General features: G+C 28.2%; 2 protein-coding genes across 13 annotated transcripts in view; both read left to right on the forward strand.

Annotated features, from left to right (window-relative positions):
* The window catches only part of LOC132921237 (maternal protein pumilio), a 100,768-nt gene that overhangs the window by 46,572 nt on the left and 26,210 nt on the right, over positions 1 to 27,986 (forward strand). The window lies entirely within an intron of this gene.
* Positions 31 to 27,983, forward strand: LOC132921239 (uncharacterized). 2 transcript variants are annotated; one of them, XM_060984151.1, is made up of 2 exons: positions 31 to 1,577; positions 26,130 to 27,983. In XM_060984151.1, the coding sequence occupies exons 1-2, from the start codon at positions 1,293 to 1,295 to the stop codon at positions 26,184 to 26,186; spliced, it is 342 nt and encodes a 113-aa protein (XP_060840134.1). In that variant the 5' UTR covers positions 31 to 1,292; the 3' UTR covers positions 26,187 to 27,983. The 2 variants fall into 2 exon arrangements, with proteins under 2 accessions (XP_060840134.1, XP_060840135.1); XM_060984152.1 differs by lacking the exon at positions 26,130 to 27,983 and adding an exon at positions 7,446 to 9,824 and having other exon boundaries at positions 40 to 1,577.

The following is a 27,986-nucleotide window of genomic DNA, read 5'->3' on the forward strand; positions in this document are numbered from 1 at the left end:
TTATAGTATTATATATATATATATATATGTAATATGTATATATTTCAAAGTTGAGCGTGCATCAGTTATTATTAACTATGTATAACTGTCGTTGTTTTTAATTTTTCTTTTCATTGAGAATTTATTATGTATACGGTTATGAAGTTTTTTTTTAATTTTTATATTGTTGTACACTTTGCGCTCTAAAGTAACTGTTAATTGTAAATAAAAACCCTTCACTGTCATCGGTGATGAACAGCAGTAGTCAGTGGTGTGTTGTTATTTTTCACACATTTGCATATTCACATAGCATGAAATACGTTCTACACGCCGCGTACAATACAGTGTAATATTTTTATTCCGCTGTCATGTCTAAACGTACATACTCGTCATCGTCGCAGCGTGCCAGCCAGCAGACAAATTAAGTAATTATTAATAATATATAACGTAATGCATAATTTTTTTTCGGACTCCCGATTTTCTGTCCTCGTGTAATGTTCGGTACTCAAACTAATTCGACTAGATATTATACACTATGCATTTTTAATATTCTAAAGTAAGTCTGAACGAGTGTTGGCATTTTAATATTTATACCATACGACTGTGTTTTATATTGTTATTTGCATATTATTACTATTTTTAGTATCATCATCATCATTATTATTATTGTATATAATATTTATATGGTTGACTTCCTAAGTCCGTCAAACGCCCGTACAATATCCTTATGTTGTTTCATAAAACGGTGGAAATTTTCTTGCGCGATCGTCCGACAACTGCGACGGGAATCCGTATGGCCGGTTGCGATTGGACGTCGACCCGGCCGTGGTGGTGCACGCATGCGCTGCCTCATTTTCCTCGCGGGTGATGTGCGGGCGCTTCTTCCCACCTAGCGCGAACGCCGTTGCCGCCACCTGCCTGCCTATGTGTCCGTCGACGACGCGCGCGCGGCGAAACGCACACGCGGCCGCCGCCGTCGTCTATCCGCGCGCACGCATTCGCATCAGTGTTTGTGCGACAGTCTTGATCGGCGGACACCGTCGTCGACCGTGTTCGAATCATATTCGTCATTTCAATATCAATCCGTGCGGTTGTTGTGTTTTTGCATATTTATTTTATGAATTTTATAAAAACCTTTTTTCTTTTTGGTAAAAAAAATTGTTTTTGCGACGTTTGTTTGTTAAACCACAGATTATAATATAAATATTATTTTTTGACATACGCTCATTATTGTACCATCATGGTCGAAATTCGGCGGTGCGTTTAGCGGCACTTGACCATCTGTCGACCGCCTATACTCTAACGTCGACACCATGGTGGTACTGGAAAACCCGATGCCGGATCCTCTGGCTACCGGCGTCGGTCTGGTACAGGACGCCGCGGCCACCACCCCGTTAACCGTGGACACTACCGGTGCCGTGGCGCCGCAACACCACCAGTCGTCCGTCGGTGGTTGCCTGTCTGCCACGTATCCGATACCCACGACCGCTGCGGCTGTTGCCGGTCAAAGGCACCATTTAAAAATGGTGCCCAAACGGTTCATCAACATGCATCAGTGGTTCAACCCGATCGGCGTCAAGCAAATCAAAGAGGCCATGGTATGTGCCCGGCGCGAATCCTATGTACCTTAAATACACCACATGTATAATAAAAGAACAATACTGTTATAGAAGATGTCTTGGGGGTTTTTTTAATCGGCAAACACGCTAAAATCTGTCGCCCCACGACTCCTCGATTTATTAGTTCTATACTCATACTTAGATTGCGTCGATAAGAAAAATAATAATATATATACATAACTTTTTTTTTAACAAAAAAACACGAAAATTGCATACCATATATAATATATTAAATTATGTATATTATATTATATTTACGTAAAATATATTTTCTCTACATGTAATGACCACCACCACTGTTGTGCATTAAACAAATTTTTATCTCTATTCTCCCCGACAACGTTTTCTCTGGGCCATTAGCCATCATCTTTCTCTCACTATTTTGCTGATACGGATGAATAATATACCATGTCGTTTTCACACGTCCGACTATACATTATATACTCAACGACATTAAAAAAAGTGGGGAAGTCAAACGGTTTTCTAAGTACATGCACGGTGGTGGGGCGTATCGTAGCCGTGTCGATGTTTAGCGGTGACGTGTTTTCGCTGAACAACGCGCGTGTGCGATTTAAGCCGGTTAACTTGGCCCGAAAAAATGAATTATTTTATAATGGGAAATAATAACTCCTGTTCGTCCTCAGAGACTACAACGAAATATATTACGATTTCAATAAAGAAAATACCAACCGTTTTTGAAATCTCGCTAGACCCCATCCATAAATCTATTTTATTTTTTATAACATAATAAATATATTATACGCTCGCTTATAATATACATATATATATACTTTACCTATATATATTTAACAAACTATGTAATCATGACCATTGCAATTTAATGCATTGTTTAAATTCAAAACGTAATACCTTCAAAGTGAATTCGTGGAGTCGTATCTAAATTTTTGCAATTGCTCTAAAAGTCATAGACCTCTGGATACAGGTCGTTGAGTTTTCAAGGTTCATTCTAGATCAGTTTTATTCTCGAAAACGCATTATTCGTGCGAAACCGATACAAGTAGACCGTGTACAGATTGATTTTTGTTCGTTTGTGCGAAAAACCCTAGAAACATTAAGTTTTTTAAGAGGCTATTGACACAACGACGGAAAAAACTACCCAACGCTAACAATAATGCGTTTTTCTTTACAACCAGAGCGTGACGACCCCATAAGGCGGTTTTTTTTTAATTTTCGACACAAAATTTTCCGAGTTTACCGGAATAATCTCCTGGTTGTCACTACGATGCACGCTAGCAGTTTCCTTTATATAATCATACAACATAGGCTAAAGCACATTTTTTAATATTATAATTTAAACAACAAAGTCAATTATAGCATCGCATATCCAAACCCGCGAATGCTTATTAATAATGTTCTTTAAAGTTAAATGAACATTTATGTGTATATAGTGATTTGGTCTGGTGCATTTCAAAAGATTTTATCAGTTTAATTTAATTTTGGTATACGTAGTAGGTACGTTAAAATAAATAAATTTTACGTAAGCAATGACATTTAATGTAGTTTTTTTTAAACTTAATTAACTTCATTAAAAACTCGTTCTTGATATCAGATGTTGGAAATATATATATTATAAATGGTATGAGATCCGTTAAAAATGTGACAATACAGTGGATAAAATTGTTACGTTCGCCAAGTCTGACGCTGATTGGTCATCTTTTGATACAATAACATGCCTGAGGACACGTAGTATTCGAACAATTGTTGTATTTTAATCAATACCGCGAAGAACAAAACAAATCTTCTGAATTGGGAACATGACTCTTCGAAACCACTATTTTATCAGCAGATTGTTTTCATGTGCTACACGTTTTGAAGCCTATCATTTCCGTTTTGCCAAAGACTATATACATAGACTCTGTGGCAAATAAGAATATATTATATATATACCTATGTATAAAAATTGATCAAAATTTTACAATCTTCAAGGTTTTTAAATAAACACACAATATAGTGTATAATTCTTTTTTTCTTCAATATTTCAATTTTACGAGTTACATCATCATTTATAAACAGAGTAAATATACCTATTGTTGTTTTGTCTGTCGGTAAAGCGTTTAAATACTATACACATATAATAACAAATACTAGTATTACATGCAATTGTTGATTTCGAAAAGGTTTAAATACACACTAAGGACTTATTGTTCAGTAAAAATCGTTTATGTAAGAAAATTATATCTACGTGGATATGTCATTTCTTCTACCCCACAATCTTCAATATATTATATTTATACATCATAATTCCTCTCATTTTCCATCTCCTCGTATTTACGACATCGTATAATAATGAAATTCCTTCGCAGAACGCTTGTTGAGTGGAAAAAAAAGAGGGATCCCAGAGATTGATGGTCTAACGATATTTTCCAGTCCGAATTATGGTTACCCTCATCAGTATTGACCCAAACTCGTATGTCATAACGAATTGTCTGTACAAATGTTGAGATCAGCGTGTCTTAATATTTCTTATTGTTATTATAGTTCCGGCGTGTCTTTTTCCTCTTGTCTTTATTATATGTGTTTTAAAAAAAAAAAGTAAAAATACGTTTTTATATAAATTTCTAACTACCGTCAGATTTACTTAAGTTCTAGTCTTAGTCATTAATTTATCACAACATTTTCTGGTCAAAGAAATCGATATTTCGTTGTATTATTCGAATGAATTAGTCAATTTCTAGTACTCCTTGTCAATGTAAGTTTTATCAATAGGTTTATGTAATTGTATTTCAATAAAAATTTTTAAGTTAGTTGGGTTAATTATGATGACCAAATGACTTGAATGTATTAGTATTTTTTTACGTCCAAAAGGAAGTTTAATAATTTATTTTATATGTATTTATTTGGTGTTATTAATATACCTTTAATAATTTTATGTATATAATCTGTATTTTATTATTGCTCCTGGAATATCTACTTAAAATAGTTTTCATTATATTATATTTGTATTTAAATGTAAAAAATAAAAGTAATGAAAAATGGTTTTCAAAACCAGAAAGACATCCTGGGAAATTTAATTGCCATACGTTTTTCAGCCGCAAATTTAATGAAATTAACTTTCTTTTGGGGCTTGGAACAAAAAGTCCTGAAAACTCAAGGTGCCTCCCTCACTTTTTCACGATATTAAAACAATGGCGATTAATTTTGAAACTTCCTTTGTAGAGAAAAGTATCGTCATACGATCATTAGTTATAACATTATTCGATCATTAATTTCTTGAACTTCAGTAAGGTATTTTCTAGAATCATGAAAACATTTAGGTTACTATTTTGCTTGTGGTACATTTACCTATTAAAATATAAATAATGATTTATAATAAATAGTAAAAAGCAAAATTAAATTAAATAGAGTGGGCTAGAAAACTAAACTTTTATAGTAGTTATAGGTGATAAATAAAAAGTTTTCATCTAAACCCTTAAAACTTGGCACTCGAGACTCTTAATTATAAAAAAATCAGTCGTTTAAAACGAATTATGAAAGAATAAAAGAAATACATTTGTGTGAATTGTATTTTATTTTTAATTTATTTCTAATGAGATTTCTTAACTTAAAAACAATGAAAGTTTAAGATGGACGAATTCACTAAAAGTAAACAGCCGTTTTTTCGTATTAAATAAAGTGCAGGGGAGTGCCAATGAGAAAGCAATAACTTTATATGTTGACGTTTTTAAGATTTTCTTCGTATAATTAAAAATCATCTTTTACCATTCATTGTTATCTACTAGTATTTTTTTTCAAAAATATCTTTATGTTTTTTACTCCTTTCCAAACTTTTGATACATACTTGTGACCTATATCTTTTAACGCAAACCCTATGTAACATGTATGTCGATCAACGAACAATGGTATACGATTTTCACGGAAAATAGATTTCTTTTTGGACAAGCATTATCTTGATGTATTGCATTCGAATTTTCCTCTATTGCTAACATTATTTATGTGAGTAGGTAGATTAGATACCTAGTAAGGCATTTTATATATTCAAGTAAATAAAAAGAGGTACAGCTCTCTGAGTATAAAAAAAAAGATAGTATCGATTTACAACCGTTTTTTTATTTGTATAAATCATAAGCGTGTGCTTATTGTTTTGCTCTTAATGATCAGTTTTTTATTATTTCAGTTATTAGTTAAAAAAAAAAAAAGGTTGTATTAACTGTAAATGTGGTGATGGTTGTTGTTAAATATGTATTGTTTCGATAAAAATGTATTTTATGCTATTTCAACAATTTTATTAATAAATAAAGTAACTCATATTTCGTGTTTTTCGTTGATTCAATCATTTTACAATTTCCGATTACTGACAAAATTCTTTGTCATCGTGTCCTTTGTCGTATTAAAAAATGTTACGCAAAATTAATTATTAATTTCCAAATTACAAATTTAATAATAAAAAAGTATGTTGGTAGTATGCTAATAAAAAATTTTAAATGCTGCGTATTATAATATATTGGTTATATACTAAATTGTTTTAATAGTTTTTACTTCTGTTTTATTACAATTTCTAATTTCTATGTCTTGTTAGTATTAAATATTTATAAACGGTTTTGAGCGTCTGAAAAGTTAATCGTACTTAAATAGAGTAGCAATCTGTTGTAAACTAATTAAATTACTAATGGATGCATGTTTTGAATACAATAATTACTACTCATTGGTCTTACTTATCTTTTATTTGACACTAGTTATTAATTTATTTCTTAGTAATTCCTTCGGCCGTGATCTGCTTATGACTTTCTAACCTATAAATATATACTACATATATGGTTTGGTTGTTCAAAATATTATAATCGTTTTTATTTTATGTTACTCATTTTTCTTTTTGATATTGATTACAAAAATTGTTTTATTATAAATGGTGTTTATTATTGTCTGGATTAAGTAAAACAGGGGTTTCAAACTAAATTTTTTTTTATATAATTACATAATAACAAAATATATGTTCTACAAATTCTTTTTTTTTTTATAATATATTATATATATCTAATGCATAATGACGCGAATCAAATTGAATGTCATGTACCGAGAGAAGAAAAACCCCTATGATAGAAAATCGATCACCTTAACTTTCACCTTATTATATTTAGTGGAAAAGCCTTTCCTTTATTATTTAAATGGCGTATGTTCAATTTTCATAATTCATTTATTTAAAAATAACTATATAAATCTATATTAAATTAACGACGACCCGAGTTGGAAATAAAAGTTAATAAAATTCCAACACTATAATATATAATACGTTCCAGTAGTTATGAAACCAATATAAGTTTGCCAGATTAATATTATTTGAAAATGTTTCAATTATAAAAGAAATTAAAGAGTTTTTAAATCTAAATAAAATAATGACGGGCTTCAAAAATGTATATTTTAATTACACTTGAAATCAAAAGCTGTTTAATTTTTGATAAATATTTTTTTAACCTTTCGTAATTATAATTCACAAGATGTTAATTTTACTAACAATGTGCTATTGTAAAATGTATGTAATTACTTGTGGTAATAAGAATAACTAATTTGATCTATGTATATATATATATATATATATATATATTAGTGTTTATTGCAAATTATTATTTATTTATTAAATGTTTTGAATACTGTTGACAAAAAAAATATTTAAACATCACAATGCAAATTTATTTTTATAGCCCATGGATTTAATGTATCGTTAATTCGTAATGCACTTAAAAAAATGGGTACATGTTGCAATTACATATAATCAATTTAATTAAGAGCAGATAAAATTATATTTTTATTGTTGACTTAATATTTTATAACTTTACATACATTGTTTTTCTATGTTCTATGTATTAATAAGTATTTTTTTTTATTTTTCAGGTGAGTGATGCTCTTTTTATAAATCAAAGTTTATAAAGTACTTTTGTTGTAAGTAATATTTAAATTTATGATTAAATCTCAAGTAATGCTTAAAAGAATTTTAATTTGGTTTACCTGTTTCAAAACTTAATTTACTTCAATGTGATGTCCGGAACTAATTAAAATTACTTACCAAACCAATTATGTATCTCTAGGAAGGGTTGAAAATTATTGTGCATATGCTGTGTGTCTGTGTTTGTTGATTGTGCTTTCTCTGTTCCCTATCCTATAGAAAAATGTAATTAAATCCTCGGCTACGATACCATTGTGGTAATTCATGTGGGAAAAGGTCACCCAGGGCAGAAATTCGATTTATGTTGTTAAACGTACATGGAAAACGTACATAAGTGTACATTTGAATCATAGAAGGATCAACGCCCGGCTTTAATCAATTTTCCCGTTTTCATAATTAGAATGCTGTTAAAAATTAAATTAAATAATTACAATTTGATAAACCTTAAAATTATAATTTTGGTAATAAATTAAAATATAATATTAGATGTACACTAATGTCTCTTTTTATTTAGACATGTTAGATTTTCTTTTTGTCTAAAAATGTATACGATATCTTTAAAATGTTATCTATACATTGTATTTAATAATGAATGTTTACTTTGTAATCGAGGTGTATGTAGTTATGTACGTTTTTAGTGTTTACGTGTCACTTTGAATCTGTTTCAAATGTTAGCCATTTAAACTTTAACTGAGATAAATAAATGAGTGATTTCTATGATATCGTACATTTATTTATTGCAAGGCTTGCGTATATTATTAAGTTGTAGTATCTAAGAAAGAAATAAGTTAGATTCAGTTACGATCTCACAGAGTTCAATATCATTCTATTTTTCCAATATTTTCTCTATTGATACGTAAAGGTGGTGTCGGGTGATATGGTTAGCGCTTCAGTGGTCAAAGAAAAATCCACAAAAATTCTATCAAAAGACCAAAGGTTAACACTGCCGGGTTTTGATCGGATTATGTTCATTTTATATAACTTTGAACTAAAGCACTTAGCTATACCTCTCGAGGCTTATAATCGCATTAATGGCTGTCGATTATTTTATAAATCATCTTTAAATTTCAACATTTTCATCTGTCTTCCTGCCAAGGATTTTCAAGTGCCATATTCTTGTTATACAATGTTAATATATCATAGTAGTGTATTGTTGATTAAATCAAAACGAGTTGTCTTACAATGATAATTAATTTATAATTATATATCGTGGATTTCCTATATTAAAAATCTTTAATTTAGTTAAGAGTGTAGTTCAATTTTGAACGAAATCCTAGGATTTTTATCAACATACACAGCAGTCTCTATACTTTCATTTATTTTATCTCAACATCAAGTCGTCTTCGTTGTTTAAAAAAAAAAAAGTACGAGAATCATATTTAAAGAGTGATCTAGTTATTATCGTGTTGTTTTTTCCCTTATCTTGTTCACATGAATTATGTGTTTTATTATATTCATTTATATATATATTAGTTATTAGGTTATTTTTATACTAAAAATATTTTAAGCGTAAATCTATATGAAATAATAACATTGTTTGCTCGCGTAATATAATTATATCAAGTCAACCATCAATAGTATAGTGTGTTACCTCTCACAGTGGGAACAGGAAATTAAAAGGCATTTTTTCACTCAGAAATTCGACTAATGCATGCGCGCGACAATAATATAAACTTAATCGAAAAATTATAACAACGAATATCGCTCAATAATAATGGTAATAGGGCTGGTTGCCCCACAGTTTCGCTGGGCATATCCTTTGCCATGGTAATATTGTGGGGATGGATTAAATTATTCGTGCAAAAGATGCTGTATGTCTTGACACATGCAACAAGATGGTGGGATTGTGGAGAGGGGGAGGGGGTGCCGGATGAACATTCGTGCGTCTGTTAGCAAAACGTTTCTGCCGGATATAGATAAACGTTTCCGCTCACCGTTAGAACTTTAGAAGTATGGAGTAATGCGTTTCGCCTTTTTTACGACTTAAAGAGAATATCGAGAAAAACATACAGAGATATCATAACGTTTATATTTTATGTGTAAATAACTAGCTAAAAAGAAGAAGAAAAATTCAACGTGAATTATTATATTATAATAAATATTCTATTAAATCGAATACGATATATTCATCACAACATTTTTTACGCCAAATTTATTCACAACAAAAACATAATATTAATTCTTATCTCAAAACCCCATGTCCTCTTTATTTTCAACTAGATCAAATAATTTAAGTAATATTCTGCTGAATTTTGAAATATCCAATCGATAAACTTAATCAAAATGAACAATCTCGTTAACTCTAAAGGTGTTTTTAATATATTTATACGATAATCATAAATAACAGTGTAATAATAAATTAATATAAATTTAGTATTTTAAACATCTTACTGCAGTTAATATATTATTATAAATATATATTTGAATATATGTTGCTTTTATTTATATCACTAAATTGCCTATAAAGATATTAAGATAATTGTATTATATAATAAATCTATGTTGTTTGTATTATATTATTTTGAGATACGATGGTGGCATAATATTTAAAAATTAAGGTATATTTTTGTAGAGAATAAATAATTGATCCTAACAATTTTGTTAAGATCTCAGATAATGCATATTATTATACTTGAATATTATACTGTACAATTTCTAGTCTTTATATATTAAATTTAATTTAGGTCCTTAAATTAAAGGTTTTAAAACTAGGTAACAGAATTATGGTATATACAAAAAGTCTTAAATGAATCAATATATTAAATTGATGGTATATTTATTAAATAAGATAATGATTTAAATTACTATTTGTTATCCATTCGTTATTAGTTATAATAAGTGTTCTGACATTAATAACTAATTATAAGGGTCAGCCGATAATCCATAATAATAATTGTTCTTCTGTGTTATGTGACTATAAAAATAAACGTATAGTATATTTGTATTTAATATAAAATAACTCACGCTAACTGAATAGGATTAGTTTTGAATATAATAATTAACTATACAAATAACGTACTCGTATATAGGTACTAGATGTTTTTTTATAACATTTTAGACGGAAAGAATATTTGATACTATACTATATACTTATTATACCTTTTGATTTTCAATGTTATTTATATAGTTTTTTAATTTGATGAGTGAAGGTTGAAGAGTTGTTACCGTCTATATAAATTTAATATTTACAGGATTAATTTTTCATAAAAATTGTGTGCAAATATATTACATTTATGTAAAAAGTGATTACTGCAATATACTCGTGGTCGCGTAGTGATGTAAAGTGATTTTTTTTTGCGGTTTTTATTATTATTCACCTATAAACCAGTTCAATGTACGCTCAGTGAATTAAACCTTATATAGTTAGATTTGAAATATTGTGGGCATGTTAATATTTGGCTTGAAAAGGTTCAACACAGTTTATAATCGTAAATTTACTTTGGATCACGTAACAAAAGGAAATTATTTTTTTTTATTATCATCTCATTCATTACCGTGCAGTGTATATATTAGTACTCCTCTTCCTCCAATCTTTATAAATGTTCCAGTCATGAACATTACTAGGTAATTGTTGGCTGATGGCAGATCTTAATTAATGGAACATTGAACGAGATAAATTGAGAGAAATAAAAATAGCAAGATCCGTTATTTTATTTATTTTTTTTTTATTAGGAACCGGTTTCGCGAGAGATTCGTTGTGAACCGGACGGCCACTGAACTCCGTGTCCGCACATACAACGTTGCCGGAAATACAATTCGTTCTATTTTCGATGTGTATATATTCTACTAGAATTTTTTTTAAACGTCACTTGAGTTCGACGAACCATCAGTTGTAAGAAAAGTTCAATGGTTGTCATCGATTGTTACCATCTCGTAATCTGTTTTATTTCTGTTCAAAGTTAAATTAAAAGAAATCGAACCAATAATTACAATAGTTTATAGAAAATACACATCAAAATATAAGTTACTAAAAGATGTGTATATTGTTTAAGGGAAAGCGAAGTTTTCTTTAGTTCAGTTAAAAATCAATATTTTTTTTTTTTAAATGCCTTATACAGTTATACCTTCCCATTTTGTTAACACAATAGAAACTGAATGAAAACCTTTTTTCTTAATAAATAATCGATATTCTTCCATATACTGTTTTTATATCCTTTCTTGATTACAAATATTGTCGATTTTCAGTGTTTTAGATCACTAACAGTTTTGATTTCTAATTTTGTTGGTTTTTGTACGTAAAGAAATAAGTATAGACTAAACAATATGAAAAAAGATGTTGTTTGTTGTTAAAATAACAATTATCGTTTGTTTATTTAAGTTTATAAACAAATTAGGGTACACATTGATATTATATTTTTATTATTAAATCCAAAGGTTGAAGGTAATTTTTTTGATTTGTCGTAAAAGCCAAGTATATTAAGAGCGTTTTTACAGTTTTACCCATTATAAAAATGATACGAACATTCCATTTTTATCTGACAGGATATGTTTAATATTGTGTATTTAGTGATAATGGTTTCCCATTTCAAGTCATTATCATGGATAAATTTTACAGAATACGCTGATGCATCGTTTTTTTTTTTATCAGTTCTTTTGTTGACACATGTGTCTATCTATGGTATTATGATTATTTTTTATAGTAACCTTCATTCTGTTATATTTATTGTAAAATAATATTTTAGTTGTCTATAGTAAGTTGTTTGTTGTAAAAATTTTATTTTAACAACCTTAGTTTCGCAATACCTTTATAGTCTATTTATACGATTTGGAATATGTATTTAATTTTGATTATTATAACAAATTTTCCACGTGTAATAGAAAATTTATATTTTTTTTTATTAATCATATTGTTTATCTGTTTCCATTGAGAATTATTGAATGATTATTACCAAATTGAGCAATACGTTGTAGTATCGTTAGGTTAGAGAATAACTTGATATATAGTTAATACTATACTGTAGTCCTTTAAAATAACTTTTGAGTTAAACATTTATAAATCTTAATTATCTTGTGAACTATTTATGATTAATATTAATTCCATTGTCATTTTTATGGTGAGCAATGTATATAATATGTAGATATAATTATGTCTGTCAAATATCAAATATTATTCATTAAATTGTTTTGATGTATTATATCGATATTGTTATAGTGCTTAGTTGATTAACAAGTACCTATACATTTACTTTAATTTTTTTTATTTTAACTATTGCGTGCTACTGTATTCACTTCACTCTATTTGGTATATTGTTTAGAGTATACATCATTCTATAATTTATATTATATAACTACAGAAGTAGATATAGAAAACTAGCTGTATGTACTTAATAAATGTTTATTAATTTATTGTAAATCATATTTACCTTTTTTATTTTGTATTATGGGTCTTTAGTGTATTACGTGTTAGCAAAGATCACCAGAAAGTTAATGTTATATTTTTATTGCGTTTTGCCAAACACGCCACTATGGGGGTGTCTTGTATTTGGAAGTCGGTGACATAATGACGTTTTAATAATAACTTGAACGTTGTGGTTTTATTTGCACACGGGTGTTTGTTGTTTTATACAGCGAAATACAGTCTAAAATAGTAGTAGAGTGGAGGTAGTCGCTTTTCAAAAGCAATTTTGTGGTATATGTACTAGGTAAGAGGGTAGTAGTGTGGAACTATTAACGTTATTTCCCAGTTCAGAGAGACAAGCACACAACTTTTGGACGAATATTGTATTATGTGTCTAGTCTTTAGGACTTTGTTTTATCATGGACGTAATAAATTTGAAATAGACTTCGTTTAGTACTGTATATGATAAAATTAAATTGAAAAATATTGATTTACTTGCAAAATAAAACTCTTTGTTAAATATATGATATGTATTCATAATATGCGGTAAAATATTTTATGTGATATTTTAATTTTTTTTATTATATTCATCATATAACCATTGAGCAGGGGGTCTTCAACCCGCGGCCCGGCTTGTCATAATGTGCGGCTCGCAATCACATTTGAAATTTAGCATCTATATATGTTGTAATAATAAAACTGAATTTTTGTATAAAATATATGTTTTTACTACGAATGTGGCCAGCAAAATTTTTAAAAAAAATAATAGGCGGCCCTCTGCATAAAAAGGTTGAAGACCCCCTGCTTATAGAGTGTTATGTATATTGATTATTGTTGTTAACTTTTAGTATTTTATTGATTTTATTTTTACAAAATTAATATTTATCTTTTAAAAAAAAAACATTAGCAATACATTAATTAACCATCATTTAAACAGTAGTTACTTTTTATAAAATACAACAATAACTTAATTTTTAACCAGCATTTTTCTGAGTTCATAAAAATTGTAATAGTTATAAAAATCATCTAAACAAATTTACATACATTTTAAAAACAATGCATAATAGTGTAAAGATTATTTATAAAAGCAGTTATGATATTCTTTAATTAAGTATTTAAGTACTCTATTTAGTTAAAACATAGACATGATTAAGAATATTTTTAACTATTATTTTACTGTATAAATTATTCGTGAAATTTACAAATTATTAGTTTTTAATAATTAAGTTTATTCATTATTGCAAGCTATATAAATTCTGATCTATATTAAATTGTCTTATCCTATATTTAAGTTAAGGAAAAAAATGTTTAATTAATTAAATTAATTTAAAACTTTTAATTTAACTGAAAGTTATATTTTGTTAACATTTAAAAGTTATATTCAATTAGTTAATGAAAATAATTATTTTATTCAATCAAATAGTTTGTATCAAAATATTATTTCTGTTTTTAAATAAGTTATTCTCCTCCATATTGAAATCGATCTTTTTAATTGCAAGTTATATTAACGGTACCTATATTTAAAATAAACGTTCTTCAGTGAGAATATATTTTCACATTAATAGTTACAAAAGAAAACATTTTGAAATCTCGTTCTTTGCTTTAACATGTAAGTTAATATATATATATATATATAATATTGATGTTATAAACAGTAATTTATTATTATTATCATCATTATCATCATTATCACTTCTATGGCCCTATATATTTTTTTTGTAGTTTGTTTATTAAATACCTAATTATAATATCATATAGTTCTTTGCCTATAATTTTTTATTGTACATATCTATTCTGTGAAATAGTATGAATGTAGAATTAAAATATCTGTGTAGTTGAAAAGTGGTGTTTAAAATATAATTAAGGTTGTCAATAGGGGGTGTTGGGGGGCGAAGCCCCCCACGAGTCTGTGTTAAGTAATTGTACACTTAGAACGCAGTTTTTAAATCGTTGGATTGAGCTCCTCTATTTAATTTTTCCCAAATCGAACTATAATATATATAAAAGGAACTATAATATACGTTATCTACGTACTCTATAATATTTAAGCTTTAAATGTTTTGTGGACGTAGTTGAGTAAAAACTTCTAAAATCCTCGCATCTACTAACTGGAAACAATTCCTTTTTTTTTATTATTGTTATCCGTGATGTGGATTTACCATGACATAAAATGTTACTCGTAACCATTTCAAAAAAAAAAACCAGACAGCCTTAAAAAATCCTGACATTTTTTCATTTTTTAAAAATATATATATCACTAAGGGAATTATGATCAAAACTCTGCATGCAAACTGTGTACATTTTCTCCACTCCATCCAAGAATTTTAAATGCGTCTCGCGCGTGTAATGAATGTTCGGGCACGTCTTCGGTGCGTAAGTCCTTGAGTGCTAAAATGGAATCCGAAATAACGCCACGATGCCATTCTACTACTATGAATATCATTATTGTTGCTTGGCGTGTCATTTTCGTACAATAAGTGTACCCGGCATTTATTTTATTTTTTTATTTTTCTACTCGCCTAACCGGAGTTCCGGGGATGTTACCTATCGCTAGCATTCTGACGTAGGTACCTACTGTAACATTATGTTATACGTGTAAAAGTCAGTCGAATGGAATTAAAAGTTAAAAATGGAAAAATAAAATATGTATAGTAATACTCTTACATAAATACAGCAAGTAAATTAATATACGGTGATACAATGTATAAAGTGTTGAAACGTTTTTGTTGCTTGGAGCACTTTACATAATTGTTCTCCTACTTATATCTTCTCACAACCGTTAAAATCTTATTTCTTATCAGTAATTATACATGATTTTAAGTAATTACTCACCCAGAAAATTGTGTACTTTCCTTATCAATTGGTGGTTTTGTTACAAAACTAAGTCGATTAATGCTTAATGCTTAACACACGAAACGTGTTAGAGAATATTATCACGTATTCATGATCTATCCGTTCTGTTTTAAAAGCTCAATGCACTAAACATCAAAAAATAATAAATAATTACTCTATACGTTATTTATTCAAAAAATCATTAATACACATAATATCAAACATTCAACGATGCAACACGCGTGGATATTTCTTTTGGATTTGTCCCAACTGTCGTGTGATAACTATTAGAATTAGGTATTTACAAAATTAAACAAATAAATGCAAATTTCACTCTGAAATAAGTAGAGCTTCTTAGCCTACATTAAAATAATCGTATTTAGGTGAAAATATATTCATACGTAGATGAAAATATAACACTTTCTCCACGTACGTTATGTTGTTCAACATGTTTCTATTTTATACTAAAGTAAAAAAACAAGTGAGACAATTTAATTAGAATGCCCATAAGAATGATCTATTAATGTATACAAAAACATACCGGTTATTAAACCGTAGAAATCAGATCATCGCCTTTAACCATAATTCGCAGTGGGTGAAAACGAACATGAAATATTAACGTTAATCCTTTTTACCTTATGATATCGATTTTGTTAATTTTTATGTATATATTTCAATATCAAAACAAATTAATTAGTTTCCTATTTTTTCAAGACTAAATTTATGCACGCGTGATATATGCATAATATATACATAATTTATGTAACAATACGTTATATTTTCCCTCCTTCATATGATGTAAAAAAAAAAAAACTACTTTTGGAAATTCATTAAAATGCATTTATAATATATTTCTAGGATTATTAATCCTAATATTGATTTTTATGTATTATCCATTATAAGTTATAGTATAATTTTCTCCATGTAGACCATAAAATATCCTATTTAAAAATAATTATTAGAAATAGAATACGACGTAGGCTAGCTAAACCGCTATATCTAATAAAGAGTAACCCTTTCACGTTTGAGTAACTGCTATTTTTGTGTTCAAAAAATACGAACACCTGTGTATAATTATTTTTAGCTCAGTGTAGCCTAATGTGTCTTATGTATGTTAAAAGCTTTTATGTTACAGATATTAAAAAACACATACATAATAATAAGTTATATTATTTGGTATTATTAAAGAGCACATATTTAAGAATATTTTGTATAACTAATAATATTTTTGAAATTATGTGGTTTTTTTTTATTTGTTATTAATTTTTTAATAATTATTCTACTTTTTTATTTATATTAATTTTCTAGTTAAAGAATTAATATTTTACTGATTATCTGATTTTTATTGTTTATTTGATTCCAAATAATATATATTTTTTAGAATTTTACAAATTTAACTTTTAATATTCAACAAAACATGTTCACAAGGAAATTCAATTACTATATTTTTTAATAAAATAAATGTCGATTCATTAATTATTAAATTGTTGTTATAAGAAAAGTAAAGTCGATAAAAATTTTTTATGAGAAACTATCAGTTCTTAATTGATTAATTTTAATATTATTTGGTATTCTGGGTATACACTGGTTTAATAGCAATATTAAATTTTTAAACTCCATTAAAAAATAAAACTTTGTATATAATATTTTTAGTAAACGTTTTGATGAAATACAAAACTTTTAGTTAAAGACAACTGGTATCCAACATAATTATGAGTTCGTAATAGGGAAGAGAAATGTACTAGCTCTTGGGCTTGGGTACGTGACTTTGTACTACCATGTACAAGTAATTAGAACTAATAATACTAGTGATAGCATATTATATCGAAGGTTGATATTCTTGATTAGACAATGATATCTTCAGTATTCTCAATAATGATTTTAAGTATTTTAATAATATTATTATAAGAATTCCCATTGAAAATATTTATTTTGATGTATTAGCTTTTAAACAATGTATTTGTTACTTTGTTAATAAAATAAGTATACATAAATACGTTATAAATAAATCTAAAAAAAATTATAAATAGGATGCTGTTAAAATATACATTATACTATTTTTGTTTAACAAATAAAAATATTGTTTAATGAAGTCTTTATAACTGTATCAAAAGTTTAAACCAATATTATTGGTGTATGCCACGTAAAAAACATCGTCTATTTTGCTAACTATCTGTTTATATTTTTTAAAACATTGAACAGTTAATTCTAGTTATTATACGTGTAATAAATTCCTAAGTAAATGGTTCGTAGAATAGAAAGGTACAAGTAGAATCGCTAGATCTAATCCATCGATGGATTTTATTGATAGGTTGTATGTCTATAAACTAAAATAGTGCTATTTCTCAAGATACGTATATGGATAAACATACATCTTACAAATTTGTTGCACGTACATTGCAGTGTACTATTTGTACAACTTTATAATTTAGCATTAAAATATGTCAAGAAAGTAAATTATTTATAAATTATTATATTTTATGTTATCTGATTGCTCTTGTTGGCAAACGATCAAGTGTTCGAAAATAAGTCTGAAAGAAAGTGCATTGTTTAATAAATATGACGTGTTATACGTTTTGGGATTAGACGATTGCAGAGAAGTATTTTAAAAATAGACTAAAATTAATTTTTAACTTTAAAAAATAAAACAATATGATTATTGATTTTGAATAAATTATGAAGAGTTGGACTTCTATAAGTCAAAGTTCATGTGCTAAAAATTATTAATGAGATTGAATTTTATAATTTTTTCTTTCTTCACGTCAAATAATGACTCACAATATTATCAATAGGTATAAATAATACTGCTGTTCAGATGCCTCAAAAGTTACTTTCATTTATTATCTATTTACTATTATAAAATCGATTTTCGTTTAATACTTTCTGACTATAAATTATATATATATTTAAATTCTTTTTGAAAATTATTTTGTATAATGTTATTCTTGTTATTAAATTTAATATTCATTAAATTACATATACTTACTTATTATTTGACAATTTTTTCATTATTATTTTATTTTAATCAAAAAATATTAAGTTTAATTTTTTTCTCCAAAAAATGCCAAAGTAGTGATGTAGTCTGATGTATTGTTGGTAAAACATTATATCCTTTCATATTCAGATAGAATTTATTACATAAACGCCTCAAAAACGGGAGAAGATTTAATCTTGTATATGTACTAATCACAATCTTACATAATAGTGTTGTTACCTACGTTTGTGTACTTCGAAGCGTGAAAAGAACTACACAGAAGATTTCCGTATCATTTTTCGAGCTTAGTGCGGTATGGAATAGTGACGCGACAAGACAACGGAAAATGTGACAAACGAATAGTATAGTGTTGTCGACCAAACACCACTGCCAGTTCCACTACTGCTGGGATAACTTGACTGCTGCAGCCAAGATTAATGGTTACATAGGGCTAAAGGTCTATCGAGGGATTTACAGACGCTAAACGTTTGACAAGCGAATACATTTTTCATGTCTTTTCGGATAACAGTAGTCGGGTGACTGTGGAAAAAAAACAGAAAAAAGTTGTAAAAAATACAAAAACAAATCACCACTTCTGTATAAAACTACCGGAGAGGGTCAGTATCAAACGTCGAGTGAAAAGTTGTCCTTTGTGGCAAAAAATAAATAAATAATAATAATAAAATTACCCCCTTTCGTATGAGCAATAATTTAAATGTGCCTATTTGTACGCATCGTAGCGAAATAGGTCCAATAATTTAGTGGAACTTACCATGAGGGGGAATAGTAGTTTGTATTGTGTGCAAAATTACTATCGGGAAGCAGCTTCTAATGGAAGCCAATTTTGATTTTACCGAATGTACTTATAGAACGGCTGCTAACGCATTGCAGTGTATATTAATTCGGGAGGTTGAAAATGTAAGGAGTCAGAAATTATTTCTTGTCATTAGCGTTTCGCGTATGTAGTGTATATAGGCGCGTACTTAAAGAAGTGTATAATATTGTTGTGTATATAATATAGCAAGTCGCAGTGACTGATGTTTAGACGTTAATTCATTCGCCGAGGAGGATCTTTAAGGATCTTTGATGTGCAGTTATATTAGTCTGAAGAGTTTCTATGCGCTTTGAAATGCTTAATTTTATCACAAATGGTTAATTGCTTAATAAATTATGATATATGATGCATTGTATCAATTAATAGTACCTAATATGACATCAATGCTTTTACGGTTTCTATACAGTATTATGTATTGATAAAACACGTATTTTATATCTCAATTTATATTTAAGAAACAAGTGAAAATCATTATTCAGAAATATTGGTATATATTATTTTCGATGTGCCTTGTACTCAGTATTTTTAGATATACAACCGTCACTGCATTATTAATGACCCGGGTTTGCTGTATGTGTCAGTTCGTAGTTGAATCTTTTATGCACAAGTGGTTTATACATTTGAATGTCAATAAAAATAAAAATTATTCCTATTCAAACCAAGCATAATATTAATTTTCAACAATGTTGCTTATACGTGCTATTATACTAAGTATATATAAAAATAAACCTATACTATACGTTTTATAAGGGTGCTACAGAAAAACTTTTCTAACTTATTGTAACTTCTAGGTCAAAATTAAGGTACATTAATAAAAACTACAGAGAACAATATAATATTGTACTTGCCTAGCCAAAATATTTTTTTTACTATAAGTTTATATTTTAGTTTATAGTTATTAATAATAGTAGATACTTCTTTGAAAATAAAAACATTAAAAATAATTTCCGGCGATAAATACAGATAACATTATTATACGTAGTTTTATTTTATTCAGACAATGGTTAAGACAAAAGGTTAAAAGATCCTTCCTAATAATTTTAATAACATATACATTATTAGGATTATAACATATTTTAGTATATAAAGATTATGCAAAATGTTGTTAATGTTAATATAGCTAAAGAGATATTTTTGTATAAATTCTTATTTGTAAATATTTGATGACAAATGTATAAAAGATTGACGAATTAAAAATGTAGATAGTTAAGGTAAATTTACGTAAAAGAATGATTGCACAACATACATGTGTATGTTTATTACCTAGAAGTTATGGTCTTAAATTGAAATTGAGTTTCCAGTTATTGAATTAATTTTAGAATAGCTGTATAAACTGGATGTTTCAGAATCAAAAATATTATTAATCGAGTTCTTACTACAAGTTTGGCATATTTTTTTTATGGTGAATTAGCATCATTGAATTGATTTCAAGTCAGTCAATCTGATTTATGAACCAATATTCCCTTTTAAATTTCACCCATAATATTTGATATGCAAACATATTTACTTACGTCATAAATGAATTTGGGTATATAATACATATATTTATTTTTTTACGAAGAAAATTTAATAGAATCCAATAACTGCACCGATGGAATTTAAAAAAAAATAATAATATATAAACGTCTGCAGACTGAATAAAAGTCGTATGCATTTTGTCCACCGCAAGTTTATTGTGCTGGCAAACCCTACCAACTTTATTGGAAATCAGTCGTCTATGTCGAAGTCGTATAAGATATAATGTTATAGGGATAATATAATAATGCCAATGTTGTATTTAGATAAACTCCACTAGATTAAAAAATTCTTATAAATTTCATATTAATTACAATAGATATTTATTTATTTTAAATATGTTGAGTTTATCATCATGTAATATAAAAACTAACTCCCTCTCTTATTCTCTCTCATACACACATTAAATAGTTATGATATTTTTTTATTCATAACTTTTATAAATAAAAATATGTTCCAGAAGAACTTGTATATAGTTATAAGATTAAAACTTCTGTTATTGTCTTATCGCACGTGCGACTTGACTCAACTTCATACCCGCATAAAGGATATTGGTATGTAGAAACTCATCTCTTTTATTAAACGATCATCGAATATAATTCGACTTTTGAGTTTGAGTACAATTTTTCTCTTGCCAAGCGACTGAAACTCCGAACTCCTGTTTGGAGAATTCGTCTCTTCTGTGTTTATCTGAACCCAAAGTGACATTAAATTTTAAATAAACGTATTTATAAATCAAAATCTTGTCTAGTTTGAACATAAAAAAGCAAAATAAAACTAAGATCTGCAAAGTTATAATTTTTCAGGAGTTATATATTATATAGGTACGATATTTTGCTGAAATATGAACATTTTTAAAATCTATTTCAAATTAAAGCTATTTTAAATTTTTACAAGAATTTTATTTTTATTTTTTTATTTTCAAATTATTAGAAACATAATATGTTATGTAATCAAAATACCCGTTTTTGAATAGTGCTTACAATTTAAACTGATGATAAAATGTCATAATTTTAATTTTTAAATATGTGTATTTTGGTAATAGAATGTAAGTATAACATAGGTATATAAGTATATTAAAACCGTTTCTAATATATTTATTTTTGTTGTTTTTAAAAATATTAAAAAGGAATAATAATTATTATTAAGTACAGTCTTCTTTATTATAAATTTCTAGACCGCAGGATAAAATATTTTACTATAAGAATCTAGTTTAAATATAATCATTAAATTAAATTTCTTTCTCTCTCTCACATACACACACACACAAATACATAGTTTTCGATAAAAGTTGATTTATTAGAGTATTACTGATCGGAGCTTAAAAATAAAATCGATTGCATATATATGTATTATGTATATATAATTCATAAAGATAATTTAATACGCTTCATCTGTTTATATTATATTACTTGAGAAATCTAGGTACCCTTTAATCGTATATTCTACTCTGATTTTAAAAACCTCACTTACAGACTGTTTAAAATTATACTTGTGAGTAAGTTAATTATACGGCTCAACTTGTTTATGGATCTTTTTACTAGTGCCATAAATATATTATATTCTTATTTACTATATCCTAAAAAAGTATTAAAAAGACACGCATTATATAGTTTGGTATTTATCCGGTGTTATCTTGTTGTGATTAATACTTAAATGGACTTAGAGTCAGTATAATCATTATGCGTCCAGTCAAAACTTATTCTGTAAATAAAACATTAATTGTTCGTATTCTACGTTTATGTGGCTCTCATAATTTCTGTTTTAATTCGTTTTAATTATCTAAGTGGTTATTATAGGTTATGTACTCGTTATTATATTAGTGAGTGACAATAATGTATTAACAAACGATATCATAAAGAATAAAACTAATTATGTAAAAAGAAAAGTGGATCGGCATTATGTGCATATCTACATCCAGTTTAAATGAAAAATACTTTAGGGTGTGCAGAAAAAAAGATGTCCACACGCGACGGCAATGCCGTCGTTGTCGTTATAATGGTTATTCATATTTTAATAACAACCATCTACCAGAAACATATATATATATATACACGTTTGTTTTTTATTATTATTTTATTGTCCAGGGAATCGACCTTTCGCCTTCATATATACTGTTGTGTTGGTGGTCAAGAAAAACCCGTCTGACTGAGTTTGTCAAATTTGTATTTTTCCATTTAAGTAGAATCTTGCCTTTTTCGACTGAAAGGGTAACCAATATTAATGATTATATACTGTGACCGGGACCCTCAAATTGTCTAGCAACACGAGAATCGTTAATATCGGTAATGGGCTCGCAGCACGAATTGTGCGCACCACCAACAGTGCTACCCCTCCACTACAAAGGTCGTTTTTATATACCAAAAGCCTAATAATACGAATATAACCTCTTACCGCCACCTCTTCCATTGGTCTGTCTTCGTGTTTCAGTTCACCCCCGTCTCGTAGCGTGAGTTGCAGCCCACCCACCGTCACTGTTGTAGTAACATACTTCCTCTGCCGACCGACACGTAAATCGCAGAATGGGTTATCGAAATTTCTCTATTATTATCCTGCTGGCGGTGGCAGCGGTTTCAATATATAGAGCATTGAATAAGTTGTTCTAGTAATATACCTATGCCATGTCGGTAAAAGTAATTTTTGATCCCCCCCCCCCTCCTCAATATTACACTCCACAGCAGCTATATCCATTTTATTATACCGAATAAGAAAAAATCTATTTACATATTTTATAAAAAAAAAAAATAACAAAATATACAAACTATATATGTATATTTTATATATGGTATAATAATACGGGAGTATTATAGTATAAAATATCACCAGAAAAAAAGCGACATCGACACATGGACCATCTCATACGACCGCCGGCGTTCCGGTTATGCAATTTCGGTACATGCGAGCGCTGCGGCCTCAAAAGAGTCCGACGTGTGCACGGCGCACCCAAACCGTTTGATAAATGATTACGATGCGCGCGTGAGACGACGGTGTATACTATTACGGTTAGTCGCTGAGGCAGTCCGTCGGTGGAATATATAGAAACGCGTGTTACCCGTGGATATATCGTATTTCTGTACGCATACGCATACGCACACACACTACTGCTTACAGCCTCTAAATACGACTTCAATCTCGTATAATATATATTTTCGGTAATATATGTGCTCAAGGTATATAGAATATATATATATATATATATATATATATATATATATATATATATATATGTGTGTGTGTATATAAATATATACGTGAGCATGTGGATTTCGGCGGGGAAAGCGGTGGTTCCAAATTTCTCATCGCATATGTTATTTGTCCTCCGTGCGCTCGTACAATATTCGGCGGAGTCGTGCACGATCCTCCTCCCCAACACCACCAGCCCAACCCTTCAAGTTGGACTTACGGGTGTTTTGCCGGTTGGTAAATTATTCTTGGTTTTGTTGTGCACAGTCTACGCATGCTCGAAAACGTCGTTTTTAATCGTGAACAATGTTCTCGTGTGCGCGCGTTTACTCTGGCAATTATAAATAAAATACACACGCGCCAGCGAAATTCTATCGGAAAACTCATCTACTCGCCGCTCCCGTGTAGTATACTGAAAATACGCTTTAGTGCTGAATCGTTGCTTATTCATCGTCATGCTGGTTTTCATCAATCTTTAATATTATTTTAATTTAAATCACATCCACAACTAAACTGACTTTCACCACATTTTTGCCGTGATATTTTCCACTATATTTTTCCTATTTATACTCTGGTTAGTTCTATTACATTGTTAGTGTAGTTGTTGTTATTTGTTAATGTTATTATTGCATAAATCTCCGCGTCGAGTTCAGAGTCTTATGTATGTGTTACAGGAAACGAGCTTAAGTGACAGCCTTTAGCGGTAAACAGTAATTAACATAGGAATTAAGCTGTTATTATCTTACCACTTAATGCGATATTAACTCAAAAGCTAATGAAAATATCTTATTAGATAGTTTTTTAAATGTTATTTTTTTTATATTCTGATCGCTATATAATGCATATATTATATCGAACACGATATAAACCTATTCCTATCCACCATTCAAATTATCAAATTTATCCGAAATTGTACACAGTTTTTTTCTCCAAGTTTGGGTTTTCGACAATAAAAATAATTTTAGACGGACAACTAAAAACATTAACACTTTCAATCAACAAAATTGACGAGCTAACGTAAATAAAGGGCGTAGTTTCACTAACTTAAAAGCCTTCGTGGGTGTGGTTGTCTCGCGCTGACTGACACACCTTGCAAACTATAAAGAGAATGGTGTCTCATCAACCCTTTTAATTTACTTTCGAAGAACATGTCAGATAATTTCGGAATGGAATTTGATGTAACATGTGAGGACGACTAGTACAATGCATATTATATCCTATAATTACATTAGAAAAGTAAACAAATCCTAAACTGTTCAATCACTGGTCTGTTCACCCTATATATTATTTCAACTGGTTTTACATTGAGCTCCTTGATTAAAATTGATTTTATTAGCCTTCCTATTTATTAGTTAGTATTTATTAAGCTATCTTACTGGTTATCTAACAAAAAAAAAAAAACTATTAAATTAATTGTTTTGGTGAAGTTTAAATGCAGAACAGGTTAAACAATTTGGTGTTTAACACAAAAGTTTGTATCAGCGATTGAACAAAATGTGTATGAAATTATGTTCTGACAAGCAAAGCATGAATATAACATGTAGTAAAATTCCAGAGTATTAAATATAATATTATGTAAAACTGATTCCTACAAAAAAAATAACACAAACTTTCTTTTTTAACGAAGTATTATTCTCTTGATCTATACAACTACTGATTTTAAAGCGGTCGAGTTTGTTATCTCTTTTTGTATTAGTTAATATCAATGAGCCGTCCCCTAGATATTGTCGTTTGCATAATAAATTATGATTTTAAAAGCATAAAGAAAATGAAAATGCGACCTATTGATATACGCTTGTGAATACAAATGCACATAGTTAAGTTTATATAAATATTTATATCTAATATAGTGTCTGGTGCGTTTGAGCTTATTGCATTATATATATATAGATTAATCGTAATATATCTCATTGATATACAGTTTACTTATAAATATTTTTTTTATTTTGTTTCAGGTGAGTGGATTATTACAATTAATAGACAACAATCGTGAGTACAATAAAAATAATTAATACGATTTTCAATTTTTGTTTTAAAAGAAGAGAGTAGTCACCAATATTCTTTTATTTTTAATTTTGTCTTAAAATCGTACCACAGTAATGAGTAATATATTGCCGGCTATAATATGTACTTAAAGTATATATAAAATAGCTATAAAAAACTTTTTTTAACAAAGAAAAATTAATCACCATAAAATAAATGAATCGTTAATGCACTACTATTCAAAACAAAAATATTGTTTAAATTTGTCATTAGTTTTTTTTCTTTTTCTTGATTGTTGAAAAAACATAAGATAAGTCTCACTTTAATCTAAAAAATAGTAGGTACCAAAACTGAAAAAATGCACTAAGTATCTCCATATTTGAAATATGTAACATACCATTTTATAATTAGAATTTTTGTGATGCATTAAACAAATATATAGTTTGGTCTACTATATTTTTTTCAGTATTTTATAATTATTAGTAAATTCTATAGAATCCAGGACCTAAGTATGTGTGTATAGAGCTGTTTAGTCCTTTGAACGTATTCAGATCTACTAACAGAATCTATGCAGTCTGAGTTTTAAACCTACTATATTCATTAAATTACAAAGTAAAATTGAATTATGATTATCAAAGCTTAGGTAGTTAAAAAAAAAAGAGATAGCAATTTTAGTATAATATCTATATTCCATAGTATATTTTATGGAAAATATTATTCGAGTAATTTTATTCTGTCTACAGTAAGAGAGAACCCATTTAAAGGGTATTTTCACAATGTGAGATAATACTATAATAGTGAAACATTAAACGAGTATAAATTAATGCCGTTTGAAAGAAAAAAAATGTAACTGTTACGGATTATTATAACATAATACATGTGTCATATAGCACCACCTTGTGTATAATATATACGTACAATTTAACATCGAGTAATATTTTTTCGGTTATTTAAACATTCGAAAGATCGGTCCAATGAATATTTCAAACGTTAATAAATTATTATAGTTTTATTATGTTTTACACGGCTTTGTACAGTCGAAATATATAAAACGGTCTTACTAAAACTATAGCAGTGATCATGACCACCTATTCCACTTCCTCCTTCATTCTATTTTATATCTTACAGTACACAACTTAACTAGTCAAATAATAATGTACTTTCTTACAAGATTTTTTTGTATTTATCTACAGGATATTATTTCAAGAATAGTGTATAATAATTTGTCTTCAATTTTACCAAATCATATTAACTTAAATACTATAATATGCAGGTAGACATTAGCAATATAATGCCTAATAAAAAGCACTTTAATATGCGTATATTAAATTCAATATTATTTACCAATAGGTAGGTTGATATATTAAATATATTCATTTATTATTTGGTACTCCATATTATGACGTCGTGGTTCATAAAATAATAACAACGTTTTATTATCTAGGGAATATATTGATATATTGTAATACGAAAAAAGTAAATTACAAAAAATTCGATTACATATTTCTATTACTACCGGTTGTAGTTTTTATAGATCTAAGTATGCCGCCAAAATATTTATCATATACTATCTGCTGTTGTACATAATATATTTTTCTTTTTCCGCTCTGGTAAAATATCTATAGAGTCAGATATGTTGACATGTTTCCATAAAATGACAAGAACTCGAATTATACGTATTACAAAAGTCTTCCTAGTTCATTTCATATGCAAATTAAACATACTCATAGAATTTGTATGAAATTGAATACACGACCCATACAGATTTTTCAATCAAATTAACATTACACGTCATAGTTGGATAAATGATTTTTTTTTCTTTGCTTACA

The sequence above is a fragment of the Rhopalosiphum padi genome, chromosome 2, assembly GCF_020882245.1.
Source record: "Rhopalosiphum padi isolate XX-2018 chromosome 2, ASM2088224v1, whole genome shotgun sequence".
NCBI lineage: Eukaryota > Metazoa > Arthropoda > Insecta > Hemiptera > Aphididae > Rhopalosiphum > Rhopalosiphum padi.

Excerpts from the sequence above, each read along its gene's own strand:
- LOC132921239 (XM_060984151.1), top strand. The coding sequence starts at position 1,293 with ATGGTGGTACTGGAAAACCCGATGCCGGATCCTCTGGCTACCGGCGTC. Across the intron at positions 1,578-26,129 it reads AGCAAATCAAAGAGGCCATG|GTGAGTGGATTATTACAATT; the intron begins GTATGTGCCCGG and ends ATTTTGTTTCAG.